The sequence below is a fragment of the Ornithorhynchus anatinus genome, chromosome 19 (genome assembly GCF_004115215.2).
Source record: "Ornithorhynchus anatinus isolate Pmale09 chromosome 19, mOrnAna1.pri.v4, whole genome shotgun sequence".
In the NCBI taxonomy this organism is placed as follows: Eukaryota; Metazoa; Chordata; class Mammalia; order Monotremata; family Ornithorhynchidae; genus Ornithorhynchus; species Ornithorhynchus anatinus.
In genome coordinates, this window is record NC_041746.1 from 31,842,426 (window position 1) to 31,865,222 (window position 22,797).

The 22,797-nt window shown below is 39.4% G+C and overlaps 1 protein-coding gene across 2 annotated transcripts in view; it reads right to left on the reverse strand.

Annotated features, from left to right (window-relative positions):
* The window catches only part of ASCC3 (activating signal cointegrator 1 complex subunit 3), a 263,001-nt gene that overhangs the window by 209,897 nt on the left and 30,307 nt on the right, over positions 1 to 22,797 (reverse strand). For both annotated transcript variants that reach the window (XM_029046904.2, XM_029046905.2), the window contains exons 5-8: positions 16,406 to 16,526; positions 11,024 to 11,231; positions 10,132 to 10,273; positions 8,057 to 8,182 (exon numbers count right to left, since the gene is read on the reverse strand). In XM_029046904.2, the coding sequence (XP_028902737.1) occupies positions 8,057 to 8,182; positions 10,132 to 10,273; positions 11,024 to 11,231; positions 16,406 to 16,526 (597 nt within the window). The remainder of the gene's footprint in view (positions 1 to 8,056; positions 8,183 to 10,131; positions 10,274 to 11,023; positions 11,232 to 16,405; positions 16,527 to 22,797) is intronic.

Sequence of the window (22,797 nt, forward strand, 5' to 3'; positions counted from 1 at the left end):
CTGACAGATCATGGTTTTCCCTATATTCAAAGCCCTCTTAAAATCCCGTCTTCTCCAACATGTCTTTTATGATGAGATCCCAATCCCCCATGTCTTAATAGACACACAATCTGAGGGGGAAGGGGACAACTTGTTCACAGGTTGGATGGGGGACAAGGGGGATTTTTGTTAGGCTATTTCTAGTTCCAAGCAGATGCTAAGCTCCCTTTGCAGCTTAGCAGGTGTTTTTCAGCAGCTGGTGCCCTTTGCCAGATAGCTGTTTGTAAGTGTTCCCTGCAGACTTTAAACCATTTTGGAATCCCACTACTACTGAGCACTTGGACACATGAAAAAGCTATTTAGAAAGAGAAGCAGGGCTAAATACTTCCCCATTATATAAGTTTTTACAAGAAACTGCAAAATCTCAACTTCTCATTGAGAATGCAGGAGAAAAGATGATGTGGGTAACTAAGGCAGTGGGTGGTGACTGGGAGGAAACAGGTTCTGAGAAAAGCTAGTATGCCTGAAAACCACCATTTGAGCTATTTTCATCCCCGGTAGAGAAACTCAGGTGTCTTGTGAAACCTGGGATGGGGGAGAATGATAGACCACCGCACAAACTGTGGGGATAATCACTCCCATCACTCACCTGGAACTGACACATATACTCCTACTCTCCTATGGAACTAAAATCAAAGTGTCTGCTGGTATGTTTTAAAGAACTAGAAATTTCCCTAAAATGCTACTAATATATCCTTTTTCAGTCAGTTCAGAGCAGAGAAGCAGGATGGCCTGTGGATAGAGCATGGGCCTTGGAGTTAGAAGGACCTGCCATTTGTCTGCTGGGTGGCCTTGGGCAAGTCACTTCACTTCTCTGTGCCTCAGTTACCTCATCTACAAAATGGAGATAAAGACTTTGAGCCCTATGTGGTATAGGGACTGTGTCCAATCTGATTAGGTTCTATCTACACCAGTGCTTACTACAGTGCTTAACACGTAGAACATGCTTAAATGACTTTTTTTTCTAAAAAAAAAAAAGCACATATATAATAGGATCTGCATAGGATCTAATTTTTGACTAGTTGGTGCATTCGATAGGTGGATCAGATGACAAATGCAAAAGTCTACCTGCATCTGAATGCCGGTCAGGATTCTGGTTCTAAAGTACAACGGATAAATGATAGCTGGTTGTATCTTCAGAAAGGCTGCGGCACAAAAAGGGAAACATGGGAGCAGCACTATGCAATGAGAATAACAAGTGCAATGACACGTCAAGGGGCAGAAGAGTCACTCATGCTTTGGTCTTAACCACATCATCCCACAACAATAAAATTTCACTGCCAGTAGTAGCATCATCATCAAAATCAAAGGATGTGTGTGTGGTGCATAAACTTCAACCTATTAAGGAAGCCCAATGATTTAAATGTTTCTGTATAAAAAGGTATCAATAGGCACATGGTATTTGATTTTCTCATATAAAGGAAAGTGCAAAAATCTGATGTCTTGAGAAAGTCACACAAATATACTTTCAAAAAGTCTTGTAATATTTTCAGGCTTTAAAAACAACATACACACACACACCAAAAAGAGGACTCATTTAAACTTTGACATAGCTAACAAAATGTGAAAATGTTTAATGGCTAGAAGTTGCAATGGAAAATGTCCTTACGGCAGCATATTAATAATGGTTTATTATTATTTCAACTTCACAGTACAAATGTTCTATTCACAGAACCATTAGTAGTTGAACAAGGATAAAACTGATCCAATTGAGGCAACATAATTCATCAACTAAAGGGCCAGTCATTAAGTCTACTTTTCATAAAACATAAATAGAAATAAAACTGGTAAATGTTTTTGTATCTAATTTCTGAACATCTCAATGATTTGGAAAGGGATTGGTGTTTAGAGTTTTTTTAGACAATAGCTGTAATATGAAAAATATGAAAATAAAATTTCCATTGCAACACTTGTAATTAATTCAGAAGGGAAATAGATTTTTGAAGACAAGCATAAATGTTATGGTTCGCTGCCACCTGAAGCTAGCCAAAGATTGTCTATTAGAATTCACCCATTCCTTGAAACATAACGCTTGCCCAGAAAAATGAAGCCTGGAGAAATAGACTAATTTATGATGAAAAATCACAGTCGAACTTGATGCTCTGCATCTATTGCAGGGATATTCAAATATTTGTAGCCTGCCTATCTGACCCATTAAACAAAAACTTTAAAGTTTGTTTTAATCATTTCACTAAAATGACCACTTCCTAAATTTCTTTCTCTGATAAACTCATAAAAATATAGTACCCTCAAATAATGTACTCCTGTCTTTTTATTGGGATGACTAAGGGAATACTTTAAATATAAGGTATAGACTTTTCAGGGTAAAAATGTACTAGGAGAGAGTATTAAATATTTTTAAATTGGGAGAAAAATTAGGATTTAGCTTCTCAAAAGTTGGACTTTTTACTATAGATTTGGTTGCTATGATTCACAGACACATTCATGATAACAGTTTCTTTACAATTACTCCTTTGGGTAATTGCATATGACACCAGTGACTAAATGAGCCCCGGGTAGTCATATTTACTTGTTGGCCTACAAGGAAATGTCAAGGTAACCTACCTTAGCTTAGGGGATCAAACTCTGGTATTAAATATAAACTTAATCCTATCTACATTTGGGTTCAAAAGGAAAGCTTGATATTTGAGTAGGAATGAAAACACTCCCAAGAGATAAGGAAAAACTGACATAGTGGGGCCCAAAATCCAGATTATTTACAGGTTTGGGAGAACGGCAATAGCCAGGAAAAAATAAAGGTAAATATGAATTATGTGTTTACAATGTATTTTAAATTACCAAAACTTCAAAAGAATCCATTACAAAATACATGTTGATTCCATTTACAATAATGGAGATCTGATGGTTCATGGACATAAATGTGTGAAATTTAGTTAAATCACAGAGATAATTAGGATTGATTCTTGAATTGAACCCATTTTGGGAGTGTTTCAGGAGAATGGAAAAAATTTAATTTTTCACATCATTTTGGGTTTAACACTACTTTTGAAAGAGAGGGAGAAGGGAGAAATTGGGGAAAAACCTAAACATCCACACAATTTATGTGATTAGTACTTGGTTGAAACTCCAGGACTGTACTGCTTCAAAGAAATCTACAAAAAGAGGTTCATTCAAAAATGGGTAAAATTAATTTTTTACTTGAAAAGGTGTTATATGGATTTAACCAGTAAAATGTCTATTTATACATTTTGGTGCCCAAAGCAGTACTGGACAATGCAAGAACAGATTCACTTCTGGTTATTAAAATGAGGATATGAAAATGAATGATTCTTCTTTCATGGTTACAAACAGGAGTCAAGGACACCATACTGAATAATCTTACTGAAATCATTATACTCTTAGTACAAACAAATTCTGCTAGAATGCACTGGTTGTGTTCTTGCATGTCCTCATAATAAAGAAAACAAACTGTATAACTCACACCTAAGTGTTTGAACCACTGATCATGATGCTGCCAATGCATTCTAGTCAATCTTGTCAAAACAGTCCCTAAAAACTTTCTAGTCGAATGACACAATGAAAACACACATTATAGCAGAACTGAAGGTTGGTGCATATAACTATCAAAGTGCATTGAGAATTTCCCCAAAAGTCCTCGAAAAGTCTTTAGCAAAGACTTTACATTAGCAAAGAAGAAATGAATGTCCATCACAGCACAACTTCACCATGTATGACAAGTTGACAGCATAGAAGGCAGCAAAATACCCAAACAATATCTCCATAGTGAAATGTGGGGTAACCTCAGGCAGGGTGAAAAAAAAGTCACATCATCAAACAAGCAGTACAATTATAAATTACAGAGTGAGAATAATACCTGGGAGAATCTGGCCTGCACTTATCATGAATGGCACAGTTCTTTCAAGCAAAAGTTTCATGCATGTTTCAACATCAATAGTATCACATAAATAAATATAAAGGAGAACCACAGACAATTCATAGCAAAACTCTTGGCTGAAAATTGGAACAATGGAAAAGGAACTCAAATTCTCCAAATAATGTTTTGAGAGGTGTTATTGGGAAAGCAGTGTTGGATAGATTTAAACTGTATAAAAGCAAAACATGCTGTGAACCTTTGAAGGGTAAATTTGTGAGATGGGTTTCCTCTGTATATTTCCCTGTGAGAGACAGTCCCTATTCATTCAATTGTATTTATTGTGTGCCTACTGTGTACAAAGCACTTTATTAAGCACTTGGGAGAATAAAATATAACTACAGACACATTCCTGCCCTCAACAAGCTCTCAGTCTGGTGCAGGACATCAAACATGAGAAAAATCACTGGAAACGCCTAGTGATTCCATTGGAATTGTTCTTTCATGGGGACCTGAGCCAAAGTGGACAGAGAGAATATATTTTCTTTTTTCCATTATGTAACGACAATAATTCTTTTGACACACAAAACAAATTCTGCAAAATCTGACCTTAAAAGCAATGCACATTATAAAATAGGGCAACTTTAGGGTCCTGCAATCTTTTTAACCTCTTGAAGTCGCCTTTTGAGGGTGATGAATTCCAAGTGGTTTAAATGGCAAATATGAATAAATGTATTTTTTTCCATTTGATCTATACCTTACATTCATTTCAGCTGTATTTGAAACAGAATTACAAAAGAGTCCTTACAGTGAACAGTATAAACATCAGCAATATACACCTCACTGTTCAGAGGTGGCCATGTGAGCTCGTTTGGGGCAGAGAATGCATCTGTTTATTGGTATTCTGTACTCTCTCAAACAGTGCAGTTCTTTGCACACAGTAAGGGTTCAATACGTATGATCAAATGAATGAATGTTTGCAATATTTGAATCAATAAAGCAAAAGTGAAAACAACGCCAGACACCACAAACACCAAGCATGATAACATGGCACACATGTAATGCATGCACAATGGGGCCAGAACTGTGTCTTCTACATCGGACTTTCCAGTTATAAACACTCTGAGAAGTGAATTCCACCAGCCATGGCTTCTTTGAGGGCTAGGGACAACTATATATAATTCTTCTATTTTTTGTATAAAACTAAAATTAAAACCCATATGTATTATCTGGTAATTTTAATATACTGTGCCAACCACCAAAATTTTCAAGTGTCTGACAGCTACATAATAAAATAAAACTGAACTGCAGCAGGTATAAAATGGAAAAAAACTAAATTTTCTAGTTAACTTTTTCTTCTGGAAAATCCTAAACTGAACTGAAAAACTTAATAAAGACTGCAAATCTATACTCTCTCCACTTAAGTAGAAATAATGAGAGACTTGGAGTACTTCATAACACCAAACATTTCTCACTAAAAACGCATTAAATGTGTGCAGAAATTCTGGGTATAAGATAATGTCCATGAAAGAAAGCACACTGACTTTATGAAGCAAGTCAAAATACCATAGCACTTACTAAAAATCAACTATATCTTACTCTGTTTATCAAAATTTCATCATTTTTACTCTTCCTTATCAGCATATTTGTCTGAATTTTCAAATGCATATTATGTACAAATGATAGCACAAAAAACCTTGACAGAAATGCTCATCGCTTAGATTTTTAGAAATCCTAAACTATGTTTTCCAAACAGAAGATGATAGAGAAGTGCCCTTTAAGCACCCTTCTTCATAACTTGTAAATTAAATACAAAATAGGTATGTTTCTCTATGTAGCCCATTTTATATTTGTGTTCATTTTTTTACATTAGGGATAAGCCCCAAACACTCCAAAGCTAAATTTTTATCTTTCCAACTTTTGAAATTCAAAACTGATTTTACTTGAACCAAAACAAAAAATAAGCCTCATAATTCACCCCTAATTATGTATTTTGCAACGACAAAATCCATTCCTTAATTATACATCCAAATTTAACTTCTACTAAATAAATATGGTTATTTACAATTTAGCTGAATTAGAAAATGCATTTTTTCATTATTTACAATTTAGCTGAATTAGAAAATGCATTTTTTCACAATGCAATAATTGAATACCATCCATAGTTCCCCAAAAATGGAAGCAGGATATCACAACAAGGCCAGCCTGATCTATCAATCAACCAAAGATATTTACTGAGCACTTACTTGGTGCTTGGGAAAAATACAACATAATCAGCAGACATGTACAATACACAGGTAAGTACTAAGAGTAACTGATGGGTAGGTGGCAATTTGCTAGCCAGAAAGTTGTCCATGATTAGTTTCAAGCATCCTGATCACATCAACCCATCAGCCACCTTTAGCAAGGATGTAGTTCATTTCTACCCTAAGCACTTATTTTATTAATTTGAATATTTATATATCTCTATGGTCAACTATTTATTCAGCTATTTTATCCTATATAGTCATACAATTTACTGCTATATCCTCCTTACTTCTCCTGCTCCCACTATTTGTGAATAATTTTTTTTTTCTCTCCCACACTGAAAACTGCATAAGGGCAGGAAATGTGTGCCTTCTCAAGTCTTTAATACAGTGTTATGCACCCAGTAGGCGCTCAGTAGATATAATGGCTTGATATCTGGTAAATGGCTTCCAAATGAAATGTGTAACACACCTTCAGAATTGGCTTTTTCTTGAAAAATGAGCTTTAGTAAATCTGAACACTGATTTGTACTTTCCAAGTGCTTAGTACAGTGCTCTGCACGAAGTAAGCACTCAATAAATAAGATTGAATGAATGATTTTGTGTAAATGTATACTGAGGCTAGGGAACAGTTTTTACAGATTGAATAAATAAATAATTGTACATATGATTAACAAATGAAAACCAAAGCCTTTCCCAGCTAAAATGCGATATGCACCGAGTCTATTAATGAACATACTAGGAAGCTCTCTGGGATAGAATGCTCAAGCCATTTAACAATGCCAGGTTCATTCAGACAGAGAAAGTTTGGCTGGAAAGGGGAAGAATATCATTCCAATCAAAACTTTAGGTATGATTTAAGATGACAGGGCAATTTCTACAATCTGAAATTTATCCAGGAGAGAGAGAATAAAGCTGAGATGGATCTCCATTTGCCTGAAAATACAGAAAGCAATGCTGGCGACCTCAGTTTAAAAGGTGGATCTCCCCAGCGACACCCTGTCCGCTAAAATCCCTGCTCAGTTCGGTACCTACTCGAGAGTCAACAATAACATGGGCTGAATTCAGAAATTTGACCTTTCTGTAACATCTGGATTTTCCTTGGGAGTTCTTCACTCCATCTATACTTTATGAAGTCTGACAGAATTATCATCCAAGGCAATATAGCTCAAGACAGACAATCAGTTTACTTGTCAAAAATCATCAACTGGGTTAGGATTATGCAGCTCTCACTAGATTTGGTGTCCCTTCTAGTGCGGGAGTGAGAAAAATACAGACTTGGGGTCACACCTGGCTCGCCAACTTGCCCTCTCTTGTCCACAACCATACCCAATAAAAGTAAAGACGTATAATATCACTGTACCTGAGAATGAAAGAAACTGTTCCTCTCATGTGCAGTATGTTTGATATTTGATGGCTTCTTTTAAAAGTTTTATGCAGTCTATATACCATTTCCATATAGATTCTTTAAAGGCAAAAAATTGTGTGTGCCCCCTCAACAGTTTACTAAATCTCAGCAATGGCTCTCTGGCGCAAATTATAACCTATTCCACTGTCATGTTCCATTCCCTTAACTAATCCAATTCGTTGACAAATTGGTGTTTGTTAGTCTGATTGAAAGCCAGTTGTCTCACTGTCCTATAATAACTTTGCAGATACAGAAAATAATGATAAGCCCTTTGATGTTACCTCCTCTACCACATTCCGGCCCTTGAATGGGCAGATATGGATCATTTATTGGGTGGGACGGGTAAAGTCAGCTAGAAGTGACCACAGGCCCTGCAATTCATGACTTCAGGAAATGGGCATGAAAAGGGTCAGAATAGCTAGGGGTCTCTTCACCCCTTCCCAAAACCTCAACAGGCAAGCGTTGATTGGAGTTCCTACTGATTTAGCCAAGGAATACAGAACAAATCACTAGTTAATAAAATGGTCTCACCTCATCTAAGTCTTTGATGTAAACTGGTTTTTCCTCAAAACCCACAGGCATTGGCTCACTGTGGGGGATTTTTACTTCTTCAAACATTTTATTGTTTTCCCTTTGGATTCCTTCTGGTAAAAGCATCTATAAGAAAAAAAAGTCATCAAAACTCAATGCCCAAAACCTGAAACATGGCAAAGGGAAAACTCAAGACTCAAGACTGTAGACTGAATGATTCTCTTTGTCTAGAATGTAAATTCTTTGTTGGCAGGGATCACGTCTATCAAGTCTTTTGCAGCATATTCTCCCACGTGCTTAGTACAGTGCTCTGCACATAGTAAGCATTCAATTAATACCATAGATGATGAACTGTTTGATTCATCTGACTCATTTGGTGTTTATGAAATTATATGGGAAGACTTTTAAAAATTTTATGATTCAATATTGCCAATTAGTTTGCCCAAGAAAAAAAGCCCACAGGATAAGCAGCAGCATGGTATAACAAAAAGAGCACAGGACTGGGAGGAGGAAACCCAGCTTCTAATCTGAGTTCTTCCACTAAACTGCTGTGAGACCTTGGACAAACCACTTAACTCATCTGGACCCCAGTTTCCTCACCTGTAAAATGGGGATTAATATCTGTTCTCCTTTCCTCTTAGATTTAGAGCTTCATGTGGGAGTGGAACTGCATTTAATTGAGAAGCAGCGTGGCGCAGTGGAAAGAGCACAGGCTTTGGAGTCAGGGCTCATGAGTTCGAATCCCAGCTCTGCCACTTGTCAGCTGTGTGACTGTGGGAAAGTCACTTCACTTCTCTGTGCCTCAGTTCCCTCATCTGTAAAATGGGGATTAAGACTGTGAGCCCCACGTGGGACAACCTGATTCCCCTGTGTTTACCCCAGCACTTAGAACAGTGCTCTGCACATAGTAAGCACTTAACAAATACCAACATTATTATTTAATCTGCTTATCTTACAATCTATCCCAGTGTTTAGCACAATAATGTGGCCAACAGTAAGAAGTTAATACTATAAGTACTTTTTTTTTTTAAAAGGAAACATATATTTCAAGATTCACAAACTTCTCAAGAGAACACATGGGCCATAAAATGCATCAGGCCAAGTAGGAGAGCACTTTTGGAGAAATACAAGCACCTTCAGTAGACTGCAGCGTCATCAACACACATGAGATGGGATCACAAAGGCTCTTGTGAACAAAAACGTTTGGTTTGTGACTGCTGAGAAGTGATCTGGTGGGGGAGTGTCTCCCTTTTGCTGCAAGACAGTTACATCGGACTGAGTACTCCACAGGGCTCACGACCTCGAAAGTAGGGAGAGCAGTCATCCTACCTCTAGCTTACAGAAGAGGAACTGAGGCCCTGAGAGGATAAGTAACTTGCCCATGGTCACACAGTACCACAGTGGGAGGGCTCCTGACTCCCAGTTTAAGGCCTTGCCCACTAGGTCATGCTGCTTCCCCCAGACTCCATTGTTTTGGTCATGTGTAAGGAAAAGTTTGTGTGTGCACCATAGGCATGCACACACAACACATGCACATTACCGGGTTGGGGTTATTCTCTGCCCTAGCCCAAACCCACATAAGCTGGGTCACTGTGGGTCCCACTCAAACACGGCTGGACAGAACAGTTAGAGAAGCAGCGTAGCCCAGTGGATAATGGGAGTCAGCAGGACCTGGGTTCTATTCCCAGCTCTGCCAATTGTCTACTGTGTGACCTTGAACAAGTCATTTCACTTCTTTGTGCCTCAGTTATCTCATCTGTAAAATGGGGATTAAGACTGTGAGCCCTGCATGGGAAAGGGACCATAACCAACCTGATTAACTTGCATCTATCCCAGTGCTTAGTACAGTGTCTGGCACATAGTAAGCACTTAAATATTATTGTTATAGTTACAGTTCACTATTCCACCCACTGAAACAAGGCGCTGCACTGGAAAACACTCATAGCCAGCTGCCCAAGCACAAGTTAGTGCAATGCACCAATTCACAGTGAAGGAAGAATTAAAAAAAACCAACAACCCAACCCTCTGCATATTGTTTACTGGGATGAATGCAATGTTCAAAAAAGGTCACGCACCTTTGCACCACCAATGAATGCTGATGTTTTCATGGCTTCAGCATGGGAATCATAAACATGTGGATAATGAATTTTTTCAAAGTCCATCTCTCTCTGCCTGCCCAGAACCGGTACGCTTCGAGCATTCAAAAGTGCCTGTTCTCTGCAAACCGAAAAAATAACAGAAGCAATTCAAAAATTATACTTTGCAACAGGCTGGACATAATAAGGCAAAATCACTGTGATAATTATTATATAGAGTCTTTTATGCCACAAGGAGAGAAATTGAACAATAAAGGCATTCCAAGGGAGGCTCACTATGCAATTCTGAAAATTTGTGAGCAGTCTAATGTGAGTAGACAGCAAATTTTTAGGCACTATTTTTAGACAGTACTAAGCCAATAAGCACAATACAATTTTCTTATTTATAGTCTTGTTTTCCCAACTCTGAGGCAGGACAATGTATACATCACACTTTACAGATCTCTACTTAAGAAGCCTTCTGTGCTTTGATTTCTCAGTTCCTTCTGCTCCCCTCTACTTCTACACGACAACAAGGAAAACAGTACTCATTAATCTCGGGAGAAGAAAAAAGGTGCAATACATTTAGTAGCGACTTCATAAATCTTAAGCTTGGTGGTGTGCACACAGCATCGAAGATAGCTTGCCACTATAATCTGCATCTCCAACCCACGCGGGTGCAGCCACGAAGATTCTAATTAAGCAGATCACTGCTTTCTTATCCTAGAAAATTAGGTTTCCTTCCAAAAAAAATTCTACCCTTGTAATGAAACGTGACTGGAAGTCAGAATTGTCTAAATCACCAAAGCTGAACTAAAAGAAAATAAGGGATGATGACACACTCAAGTAGCAATTGCAGCACAGACATTTTTCAACTCTGAGCATTTATTACCTTTGCATCCGCAGCTCCTTTGGATCAAAGCCCATTAGTCCTTCTCCCAAAACTTCTCCATCTTCTCCCGCTCGTTTCTCTCGCCGAGCAATTCGTTTTTCTTCTCGGCGATATTGCTTCATCAACTGCTTTTCTTGTTCAGACTGAATAGTGACTTGACAGCCATAGTTAGGTTTAGAATTCTCCCCAGAAATTTTCTTACAATGGTCTACAAAGAAGGAAAAAAACATATATACCATACTGCAAATGCTGGTCTTATCCTAGTTAGTGAGTTTAAAATGGACCAGGGACATTTGATTTTCAATCTACTGTATAAGGCTCAATAAAATTATTATTAGAAGGGTTGAGTACAAATATAAATTCATTTATACCTTTAGAAATTCATCACATTGCAGAGCACCCTTTTTATGGTATATTTTAAGTGTTTACTATGTGCCAGGCACTGTAATAATAAATAATGATGGCATTTGTAAAGTGCTTACTCTGTGCAAAGCACTGTTCTAAGCACTGGTACAAGGTCATCAGGTTGTATCAAGTGGGGCTCACAGTTTTAATCCCCATTTTCCAGATGAGGTAACAGGCACAGAGAAGTTAAGTGACTTGCCCAAAGTAACCCAGCTGACAGGCGGCAGAGCCGGGATTAGAACCCATGACCTCTGACTCCCAAGTCCGAGCTCTTTCCACTGCTGCTTCACTGTAGTAAGCGCTGGGGTAGATACAAGCTAATCAGATTGAACACAGTCCATGTCCCACCTGGGGCTCAAAATCTTAATCTCCATTTTACAGATGAGATAATTGAAGCACAGAGAAGTGAAGTGATTCGCCCAAGGTGACACAGCAGACAAGTGGCAGAGCCAGGATTAGAACTCAGGTCTTTCTGACTCCCAGACATGCACTCTATCCAATATACCAGGCTGCTTCCACAAGCCCTGCTGCCTCTACAGATTGAAATTTTGATGTAGAATACTGACTTTCTGTGAAACAATAGGTTTTCTAAACAGAGAGACAACAGGATTAACCTTCAGAACTACCTGTATTTTAACCCACCTCTTCCAAGAGGCAATCCCCAAATAAATTTCACTAACCCTGGTCATGTCATCCCAACATCCACTCTTAGTACTGATAAACAGGCACCCACCCTTAGCACTTACATATACACCTATTTATATGTAGAAAATCCCCTATTACGCTACTCTCTAGGCATTTTATGCATGTGCTAGTAAAAATGAATGTGACAAATTTTGTGAGTAACACATTAAATAGACTTCATAATTAGCTTCTTGAAGGAATCTGACTAGGAAAAAAATGTGTAAATTTTTCCAACTAGCATAAAACACGGGAAAAGATATGAAAAAGAAAAAGAGAGAAGCGCGATTGTTTCATTAATGGATGCCTGAGACCCAAATCAGAGTGCTTATTGGAATACTCTAAGACTGACTGGAAAGGTTAAAAAAAGATCATGTTGTGAAAACAGCAAGTGCTTAAGTATATGCTTGCACTGATAGGTTCAGATTGATTACAGACACTGACTGGCATAAAGAGATTAGCTTCTTTAACAACCACCCCAATATACATTATCCTGCAGGATGCTGAAATGCAGAAGCTTTTATCCTTTTAGAATCCAGTTATGGCCCAAACAAATCTCAAAATAAAAAATTAAAAAAAACCACTTAAAATACTCTCCCTTGATAGCAGTTGCTAGATTTCCAATTCTGAATCTCCATCTGCACATCAGACTTAAAACCAGAATTTAATTCTCAACTTCCTTGACCTGACAAAGGGCCCAAATCCCCATCCAAGGTGGGTATGGAGCAGGGAGAGGGAGGGAAACGATGATTTCACAGCATCTTCGGTTTCACACAGGGGACAAAGAAGAGCATGATCCCAACACTCCAGACATCTCCCTTAATCACCAATTTTATGTACAACCATTTTGGGTCAGAGGTGAAATGCTGCCTGCCCATAGCAGCATGATAAGAACCACACACTATTTCTAACATTCCCCTTAAAGAGCATTAGAACAGCATCTCCGAGACCCATGGCTTTAAGAGACCTCTCATTCCTGGGTAATCACAGGTAAAAGGGTGGTGACCTTTGGGAGTCTGTCTCTGGAGGGTAAGGGGTCTTGAGGGGAAGACCATGCCTAAATTCTTGTGCTTTCTATTTTGGGGGACCCTGCAAGAGGACTAGAACAGCACTCCGAAACAGTGATCTAGACAAAAATGTCCCTGGAATTCTGAGCTGGTCCTGGGAGCCAATCCAGCCCCTTGCCTCAGATATCTGGAGGCAGGAATAATCCAACTCAGCCTCAATGGCCTCTTGTGGGCCCACCGTCCCTGGAAAATGTCATAGAGAGTCCTCTGATACAGTGACTGCCCAGATACACGATCCACCACTGCTGGGCCAGCTATTTAATGCCTGTGGCAGGCATGAACCTGCTTTGGCCCCTGAGTTGAAAGCTGGGGGAGGTTGGTATGCTGAAAAGATGGGGATTAGGAAAAGCTCTCCAGGGGATTAGTAAACTTCCAGGACAGAACAGATCTCAGTATCTCTAACTTGCTTGTCTCTCACTTCACACCCACTAAATATGGCTGAATCAAAATGTGTAGGAGGTAGCATAACGGGAGGAGAGAAAAGAAAGAGAAGGTAAAAACGATAGTGAACAAACCAAGTCTCCAGCTGAAGCATGTAAGAATGAGCTAAGTGAAAATAGTAAAAAATTTGATGAAAGGAGCACAGAGGTGGGAACCATAAGATAATAAATTGAGAAAACTATTTTTGCATGTAAAGCACCTAAAAAAGGGGGTGTTAAGAGAGGATTAAAGGCTCAGAGCTACCTCATCACAGAGTTATTCAAGTCTTGTAAAGACCTAGACTGGGTAGCATGTCAGAGTTGCAATTTAGATAGATGGACTCCCCTTTAGAGATTAAATCCTTTTCAGAATACAATCAAAAGAAGAATCTGCTGTCAACAACCAACAAAACTCCAGGGAAACCATTACCTAATCTAGGCTGCAGTTCCCAGTCTTCCCCCGCACCTTCTATTCCTTACCATTTACTCTCCTTCCCTCTCCTCTGAGAATGCAGGTTGGCAACACGTAATGATAACAATAATAATAATAATAATGTTGGTATTTGTTAAGTGCTTACTATGTGCAGAGCACTGTTCTAAGCACTGGGGCAGATACAGGGTAATCAGGTTATCCCACATGAGGCTCACAATTTTAATCCCCATTTTACAGATGAAGGAACTGAGCCCCAGAGAAATTAAGTGACTTGCCCAGTCACACAGCTGACAAGTGGCAGAGCTGGAATTCCAACTCATGACCTCTGACTCCCAACCCCAGGCTCTTTCCACTGAGCCATGCTGCAACACATCATTCTGATCAATCTCAGTCAAAATGCTTAGTTGATGGATCGGCCCAGAAAGGTTCTTGACCTTCCAAGTGGATGAATTTTGTGACTTGGGTCCCATTCCGGGAGCCCCATGCCAGTCCCTGTCTGTTTCCACTTTATCCAGGCCTCACTACAGAAGGCAAATTACTCAATTGGCCATGTCTAATTTGATAATCCTGTATCTATCCTAGGCATTTAGTAAGCACTTAATAAATACCACAGTTAATGTCACCTATGAATTCTCAGAGCTCAAACACCTGTGTCAGAAGAGGCAGGGAAAAAATGGGAGAAAGGACCAGAGTGGGGAGACTAGAAAGCCATGTTAGAGCAATGGGACTGAGAGTATTTAAGAGCCTGTTAAAAATTTAGTGTTTTTTTTTTTATAGGTTGCAATGTGTCATATTGCTGAGCTACTTGACTAGGCTTTCAGGAATAAGAAACCCCAGTGATGGGAATTTGCTGGGTGCATTTTTCCATAATGACTCCGCCAGCCAACACACATTCATCCTTTAAAGTTTATGGGAAAACACTGGGAACCTGGATTTGTTTGACGATCCATTTACAAATTAGTACTAGTGTAGGCTACATGGACTTGTTTTAAAAAGTAGCCTAGCAACTGGCAAGATGCACAGTAAAAAGAGAAGAAAAGAAGCAAAGACCAAAAGTTTGGCACTTGTCAAAGCCTTAGAAGCAGAACCCTGGTATTAAAATACGTTCATGGCAAAGTCATACAATACACATTTTGATGAAACTCTTTGATGGAACTCATAAACATGAAATTCCTCAAGGTTCAAGCTTCCCATATGAAGCAGAGCAATGAAGCAGGTAATTCACAGTGGAAAGTCACAGCCTCTACACTTTCACCTGTGCTCCATCAGGGACATCATCTAAACCCTATCACCTAAAAACTATTAGAGACAGACAGTGTTGGGGAGAGGATCACTGCATCCTTATGTCTTACTTGCAAAAGCATTCCCAAGGTTTTGCAGCTGAGGAACTGAGTAATTTCCAATGTGATGTCCTTCCTGACTCTCCTGAGATACTCTTATGGGCTTGGCAGTGTGACTCTGAGGCAGTAAACCACCTGTGCTGGATGACCAGTGGGATAAGGCAGTGTCCATAATTGTACAATGGGGAAAGCAGGAGGGGAACCGACAAGGTGCAAGGCCCAATTTCTGCCTTCAAAGAGCTGACAAAGGACTGGTGGAGTCTGGACCAATACCAGGTATGCATAAGAAGAAACCCAACAATCAAACAACAGACACAGAAAAGCAGGTAAAAACATTGATCCTCAACAATCAGAATGTGTGAATACAATTTATAGGTAGAAATACACAATAGAGGAAGGCCAGCATCCAGACATTAATGTGCCATACTAAATACAGCAGTGTGTACTACAGGGCAGCAGGGCTATGCTTGAACCAAGATCACTTGTAATCAATTTATTGGTCCACAAAAATTTACTGAATTTACAAAAATTTTCTGTACAGTTCTGAACTGTACAAGGCCTACATATTATATATCAAGGAGCTACTCGATGCAGCTGGCCCTTTGATCTCATTATTTCATTCCAAATAAGGTTAATTGGACATTCAGCATACCCTTTGTCTTGATCACCCAACTGAGCACAATGCTACTGACTCTGGGCATGCCTCCACAGGGACAGGGACTATATTCAACTTGATTAACTTTTATCTACCCCAATGCTTAGTACAGTGCTTGGCACATAGTAAGCATCTACACAGCACCATTATAATCATTATTATTTTTTCTTTAAAACCAGAGTACCCAACATAAAAATGTTGCCTTTTAAAAAAACGGTGCTTTCAGAGAATTATACGGTACCACTGCAACTGTAGTAATTTCAAATTAAAATGGCTTCCTCTAGGACAATGACTGGTTTAGATTAAATTTACACTACAATCAATCAGTAAATCAATGGTATTTGAGTGCTTACTGTGTGCAGAGCACTATAGAGTTTCTTACCTTGCAAACCCTGAAGCTTGTGGTCATTTGGTGAAGAAAGGAATCGATCCACAATTGTAACTCTATTTTGTAAGAGTTTCTCTATAAGTTCAAGTCCCTCAGGTCCTAACAGTTCAAATAACTGAAAGTGAAAAATACACACACAAAAATTAGTATTAGTTTCGTGGGGTAGAGCTCAGAAAATTTTCAAGTGAATATTCAGTCAGCTTATACTAGCAAATGTGAGGGGGATTATGGGCCCCAAATTAAAAGGCAGTTTAGGAGGAAGAACCGGAATTCATAGCCACGTACATTCACTTTTATATTAAGACACTCAGCATTATCTTTTGATAGAAAACCCTTGGGAGGCTTTTTGATCAGCTTTACATCTCTAATTTTCCCCTCAGTCATCCACTTTGGACCTCTGTTCCACCAGTGTATCCAAACCCCTCTTGCATGAGAAGCAGCAGGGCTTAGTGGAAAGAGCACAGGCTTGGGAGTCCGAGGTCATGGGTTCTAATCCCAGCTCCACCACTTGTCTATGTGACCTTGGGCAAGTCACTTAACTTCTGTGCCTCAGTTACCTAATCTGTAAAATGGGGATGAAGATTATGAGCCCTACGTGGGACACCCTGATTACCGTGTATCTACCACAGCGCTTAGAACAGTGCTTGACATATAGTAAGCGCTTAACAAATACCATCATTATAATTATTATTATCTGCTGATATTTTTGCTGGCACAACTCCTGTGGGAAAAAATTCTATTGTTCACCTGTTGAGTGAAGAAGTGTTACCCTTTGTTCAGAGCATACTACTCTCTTGCTTCCTTGAAAGCTCCATGATGCTGTGGGATTTGGTAAATACAAATTTTGTTTACCTTGGAACAAGTAAACTTTCCATTTCTATTGAATCAAACACAAAAAATGAAAAAAACTCTGAAAAAATGGTCAAAATGTTAGGAAATACCCTTTTCACAGCAATGAATGGACTCAGGGTAAATAGAAAATACTCCTTGGTAATGCTACACATTTCAGGTGTTGGCACAATAGTCTTCATAGTTTATGCCCCCTTTAATCTGACTAAATGAAATCTCTGAAAAGGTATGAGCAAATAGCTTAAACATGGATTTTATGCAAGACACCATTCAGCATAAGCCATAGTAAAACCCAATTACTGTGTGAATAGATTCTTAAAATCTTCTTTACTTCTAAATATACTTTGTGCCCTTCTGACAACTATCAAGTGCTGCAATATATCACAACAAACCATCAAGTATGCAACAAAAATCCTCTTCAACCTCAGATAGAAATCTATATTTAACTCAAAGCACTCCTGATACGAAGTGCTAACTGGCCTGAAAAGTTTTAACCTAAACATCTCAAAGACCTAACAACAGTAGCGGAGGCTGGCTGTGTTATCAGTCATAAATAGTCAGCCAGGGTTTGAACTTCAGAAAAGACTTCAAAAATAGGAACCTTAATTAAATTCTTCCTCTCTCAGACCAATACGATTAGCTTGTGCTTAGAACACAATTACCTAGGGTAGAGTGCTTGGCACATAGTAAGTGCTTAATAAATGCCACCATCACCAGACCACAGTTCTCCACATCTTCAAATTCTTTCTGAGATCACATTTCCTCCAGGAAGCCTCTCCTAATCTATAATCTGCCCACTTTCTATCCTCCAACTGTCACTTGGGCCTTTCCACACCACCTAAGAACTAGTTATCAAAACCTCTATGGCATTTTCACACATATGTATTCTATTACCTGCCCTATCTGTAAGTTTCTATGTCTCCTGCTAAACTGTAGGTTCCTTGATGGTAGTGACTATGTCTTCTAACTCTTTCATACTCTTCCAAGCACTCATGAGACATACTGATCCATCACCTGTGATATGTATTAAGCATTTATTCTGTGCCAAGAACTCAGTTATACCCTGGAGCACTTACAAAATTATGTTCCTGTTCCTACCTAGGGAACATAAAGAGGCAGGGAGGGCAAGTACAGTAGCCTCATGTTACGGATGAGGAAACTGAGGCACAGACAAGTTATATGACCTACTTAAGGTCACGCAGGAGTCCAGGATCCAAGCTTGGATTACAACCTGGGTGTCTAGACTCTCAGACCCATGTGTAACACTAGGCCAGGCTACAATACAAAATTCACCTACACTTTTTAGGTGAATAGGGATTTCTGGGAAGAAAAGATTTTAGTAGGTTGTGGCACATAGACAATTACAGGACAGTCTGAGAAACTGTTCAATTCTGCAGTGATGCAGAAGTTTCATGGAGTTATGTGTCTCCCTCCTCTCTCACTCTCTCCTTTGCTCACTCCATGAGACTGCATAAGCATTTCTGAGTGCAAGGTTTGAAATATGCAGAGTCCAAACTAAAATACTGTACTACATTCATTCAATATTAGTAAATTGGCTTCTTCGCCTAGGTTTTGGTGAAGTTCAGCGTCTACTGTGACAGAAGCCCTGAGGACATTTTAACTCTGCCCTTTACTTGGGAAGCTTTTATTGCTGCTGATATTGCTTAATGTGTTGTGTCCCTGATCCAGACACAACCAGAAAGTGTGTCAAAAATACAACTCAGAACCTCTTTTAAATTAGTTCTGCCCCCAGATCTTCTTCTATCGAGCTTTTTCCCTGTTTAAAAATGGGCCAGTATGGACACATTGACATGGACTGAAAGCTGGTTGTGGGCAGAGAATGTGTCTAACCAACTCTGTTGTGCTGTACTCTCCCAAGTGCTTAGTACGGTGCTCTATACAAGTTAAGCGCCCAGTAAATACCTCTGATTAATAATCTTGTATCTACCCCAGCATTGGCACATAGTGTTTAACAAATATGACAATTATTAATAGCACCATCACCATCCTCAGCTCAAAAATATCTTCAGTAAAGTTGAAAATTGTACAAAGAGGATGGTACATGAGTTTGACTAGCACTGTAAACTGCTAAGCCTTTCCTTCAAATGTACTCCCTTGCCAGGTCATGACTGGCACATGGCACTGATCACTGTGGTACACAGTGACTACACCGTGTACCTGCATCCGTAATATACGAAATTTGGCAAAGTGCAAACCTACCACACTATACCGTCAGCATGGCTCAGTGGAAAGAGCACGGGCTTTGGAGTCAGAGGTCATGGGTTCGAATCCCCGTTCTGCCACTAGTCAGCTGTGTGACTGTGGGCGAGTCACTTCACTTCTCTGTGCCTCAGTTACCTCATCTGTAAAATGGGGATTAAGACTGTGAGCCCCACGTGGGACAATCTGATTCCCCTCTGTCTACCCCAGCGCTTAGAACAGTGCTCTGCACATAGTAAGTGCTTAATACCAACATTATTATTATCTACATGCAAAAAATAAAAGAAGAAACACTTCTTAGCAAAGCTATATCTCTTTTGGGAAAAGGATTCCCTAGAAAGAAAGGCAAGGATTGCTAAAAAAAGATTAGGGAATCTAAGGTATTAAGAATCAGTGTACTTGCAAATGTTTCTCCCCTACAAAACAAAATCAAACTCCCAGTGCAGCAGTGGGCTACAGCTCTCTTGTAGGTTCTGTGTGATTTTGCTGGATCTCTGGCAGCAGAGAAGTGGAAAAAGCGAGGTACAAAAGATGCACCCATTACCTGCTTATGTGGGCACTGTTCCGGGCTAAAGGAGCTGCTATGTTGCAGCTCTCCAGGGGGCTGGTATGCCACAGAGCCACTCAGCAAGCACTGGTCTCACTCCAGAAATCAGGGTTGGGAGTGGAAGCATCAGCGGCAGCAACTCTGGCGCCCAGAGTAAGATGCTTGTTGGCTGGGAGGGGTCTTCTCAGTGAGCTTCTCTCGTCACTACTCCATCGAGCAAGGAAAATTCATCAGGGGCTTGGGGGGAGGAGGAGGAGGAGGAGGAGTGTGTATTTCACTTTCCTCCTCTGACCCTATTGTTGGGACAATGCTACCAAATGAAGACCTCAACCGTACTATTTTGGAGATACAGTTTTACCAATTGCATTTCCTTTTCTCTTATCCAATAATTAGTGTTGTTAATTTACAAAGTACTCCCTGTCCCGATTTTCCCAGTTCCAACATTATAAAAATGATATTCACTGATACTTCATTTATGTAAAGCAATTTAGTGAATCAATAAATAGCATTTATTGAGTTCCTGCGTGCAAAGCACTAAGCTAAACACTTTGGAAGTACAGTAGTATCCCGGCTCCAATGAATTTGCAACTTAGCAGAAGCAGGCACTGAAATAATTTCCAGATAGGAGAAATAAAAATATATATGAGCTAGTGTTATGAATACATGGTCCCACTCCTAATAAGGAGCTCACAACACCAAATGTCAGACAAAAGGCTCAAAGAACAATGAGAATAAATAACAATTGGACACAAGTGCACCTAAAAATGTTCAAATCCAGAATAGCACTAGAGTATTCAGCTGACCAGTGTACCTGTCACTAAAAAACCTTCCGTTTCACAGATCTACTAGAAATCCAAACGAAATGTGTCCATTTCAAAGCCAAACAGCAGTAGCATATGCCAAGTGAGTTTTAAATACAAAACACCAATAAAACGCCATAGAAACTGCACACATTATATGCATACAAGCACTTCTCTACAAGCCTAGTGACTTGGAAAAAGCCCAACTCACTGCCACCGGGTGGAACAAACTGCAATCACAATTCAGACTCTTTTGGTCCTTTTCCATAGATTTGTTTGATCAATTAGGCAGATTTGTTTCTAAAATTGGTGCAAATTTTTCACCTGGCACTCAATCAGCTTTCTGGCTCCTACTTTACCTGCTTGCTGATCTCCCACTACAACCATATCCACACATTCTGCTTCTCTACTGACAACCTACTCTCTGTACCTCAATCTCATCAACCCCAAAACCAAGCCCTTGCCCACAATCTCCCTCAGACCTGGAACTCCTACCCCCTTCATGTGTGACAAGTGGATTGTCCCTTTCCTATGTCCTCATTTCCCTATCTGCTCTCCCCTCTACATCATCTATGCAGTTGGCTGTGTATCCCTAAGCACTTGGATATTCACCCTAGGCCCACAGCACTTAAAATACTAATAATAATGATAGTATTTGTTAAGGGTTTACTATGTGACAAGCACTGTTCTAAGCGCTGTGGTAGATATGAGTTATCAGGTTGTCCCACGTGGGGTTCACAGTCTTCACTCCCATTTTACAGATGAGATAATTGAGGCACAAAGAAGTTAAGCGATTTGCCCAAAGTCACAGAGCTGATAAGTGGCAAAGTCAGGATTAGAACCCATGACCTCTGACTCCCAAGCCCATGGTCTTTCCACTAAGCCACACTGCTTCTCTATGCTTATGCATTTAACCTTACATTCACTTGCATATGATAAGCACTCAATTAACAACAGACTGATCAAAACCAGGTAAGAACCAGAGTTACTCAGGCCAGTAATACAGATACTAAGGTGTCAGAAAATCAGTTTTATATGGAAGTATTTACAAATGACTTGTACTTTTACTTTCTGACCTGTAGTTTAAGTTAATGTTGGCCAGAGGAAGCCTAACACAAATCTTTTGTTATGAAATATCTCTGAAATTTTAAAAAATTGTATTTATCAAGTGCTTACTGTATGAGACAAACATTAAAATAAATTACAGATATGTACTTAAGTATTCTGCGGCTGTGGGTGGGGTCAATGTCAAGTGCTTAAACGGTACAAATCCAAATGCAAGGATAACAGAGAAGGGAGAGGAAATTAAAAATTATACCTTTCTAGAATATCATTTTATACCTAAGCTAATCACAGTATCCAGCCAATAATGCAAATTTATGAATGCTCATGCTGTGGCACCCCTAAGCTCAAAACTATAAGTTTCTCCACAACAATAAAGATCCATATTCTAAGCAAGTCTGTTTTCCATAGCAAACAGGAACCCTAAATATAGTGAACTTCATGGATCAAAGCAGAGATGAGTAACAAAATCTGAGAGACCTGGCAATATGCTAAGTAGATAGCTAATTCTCATAGCTTCCCAGGGACATGGAGGTAGACTGCAAATGTCATTTCTAGAAAGAATGCTCTTAACACAGAATCGCAAGGAAGGGCTGTCCTATCAAGAGTAATGTGATTTGCATCACTCTAGCAAAAAGAATCCCCAGCAGGTTGGTAGGATCAGTTGCCTCCTGATTTGGTGAAATCCCAGAAGAATGCAATCCCAAATGTTTGCCATTTTTCCACCCACATCAAGAGCAGGTGTGGGTCTTAATCGAGATTTGCTCTTCAGACTAATTTGGCACTGCTAAGTGACTAGCTATTGGTAGAGGCACAGATGTCTGGATCAGCCCTGTGATGCAACAAATTTCCCATTTTGTCAAATCAAAAGTTGAGTCCATTCAAAACGTACGTATAGGAGGAGGTGT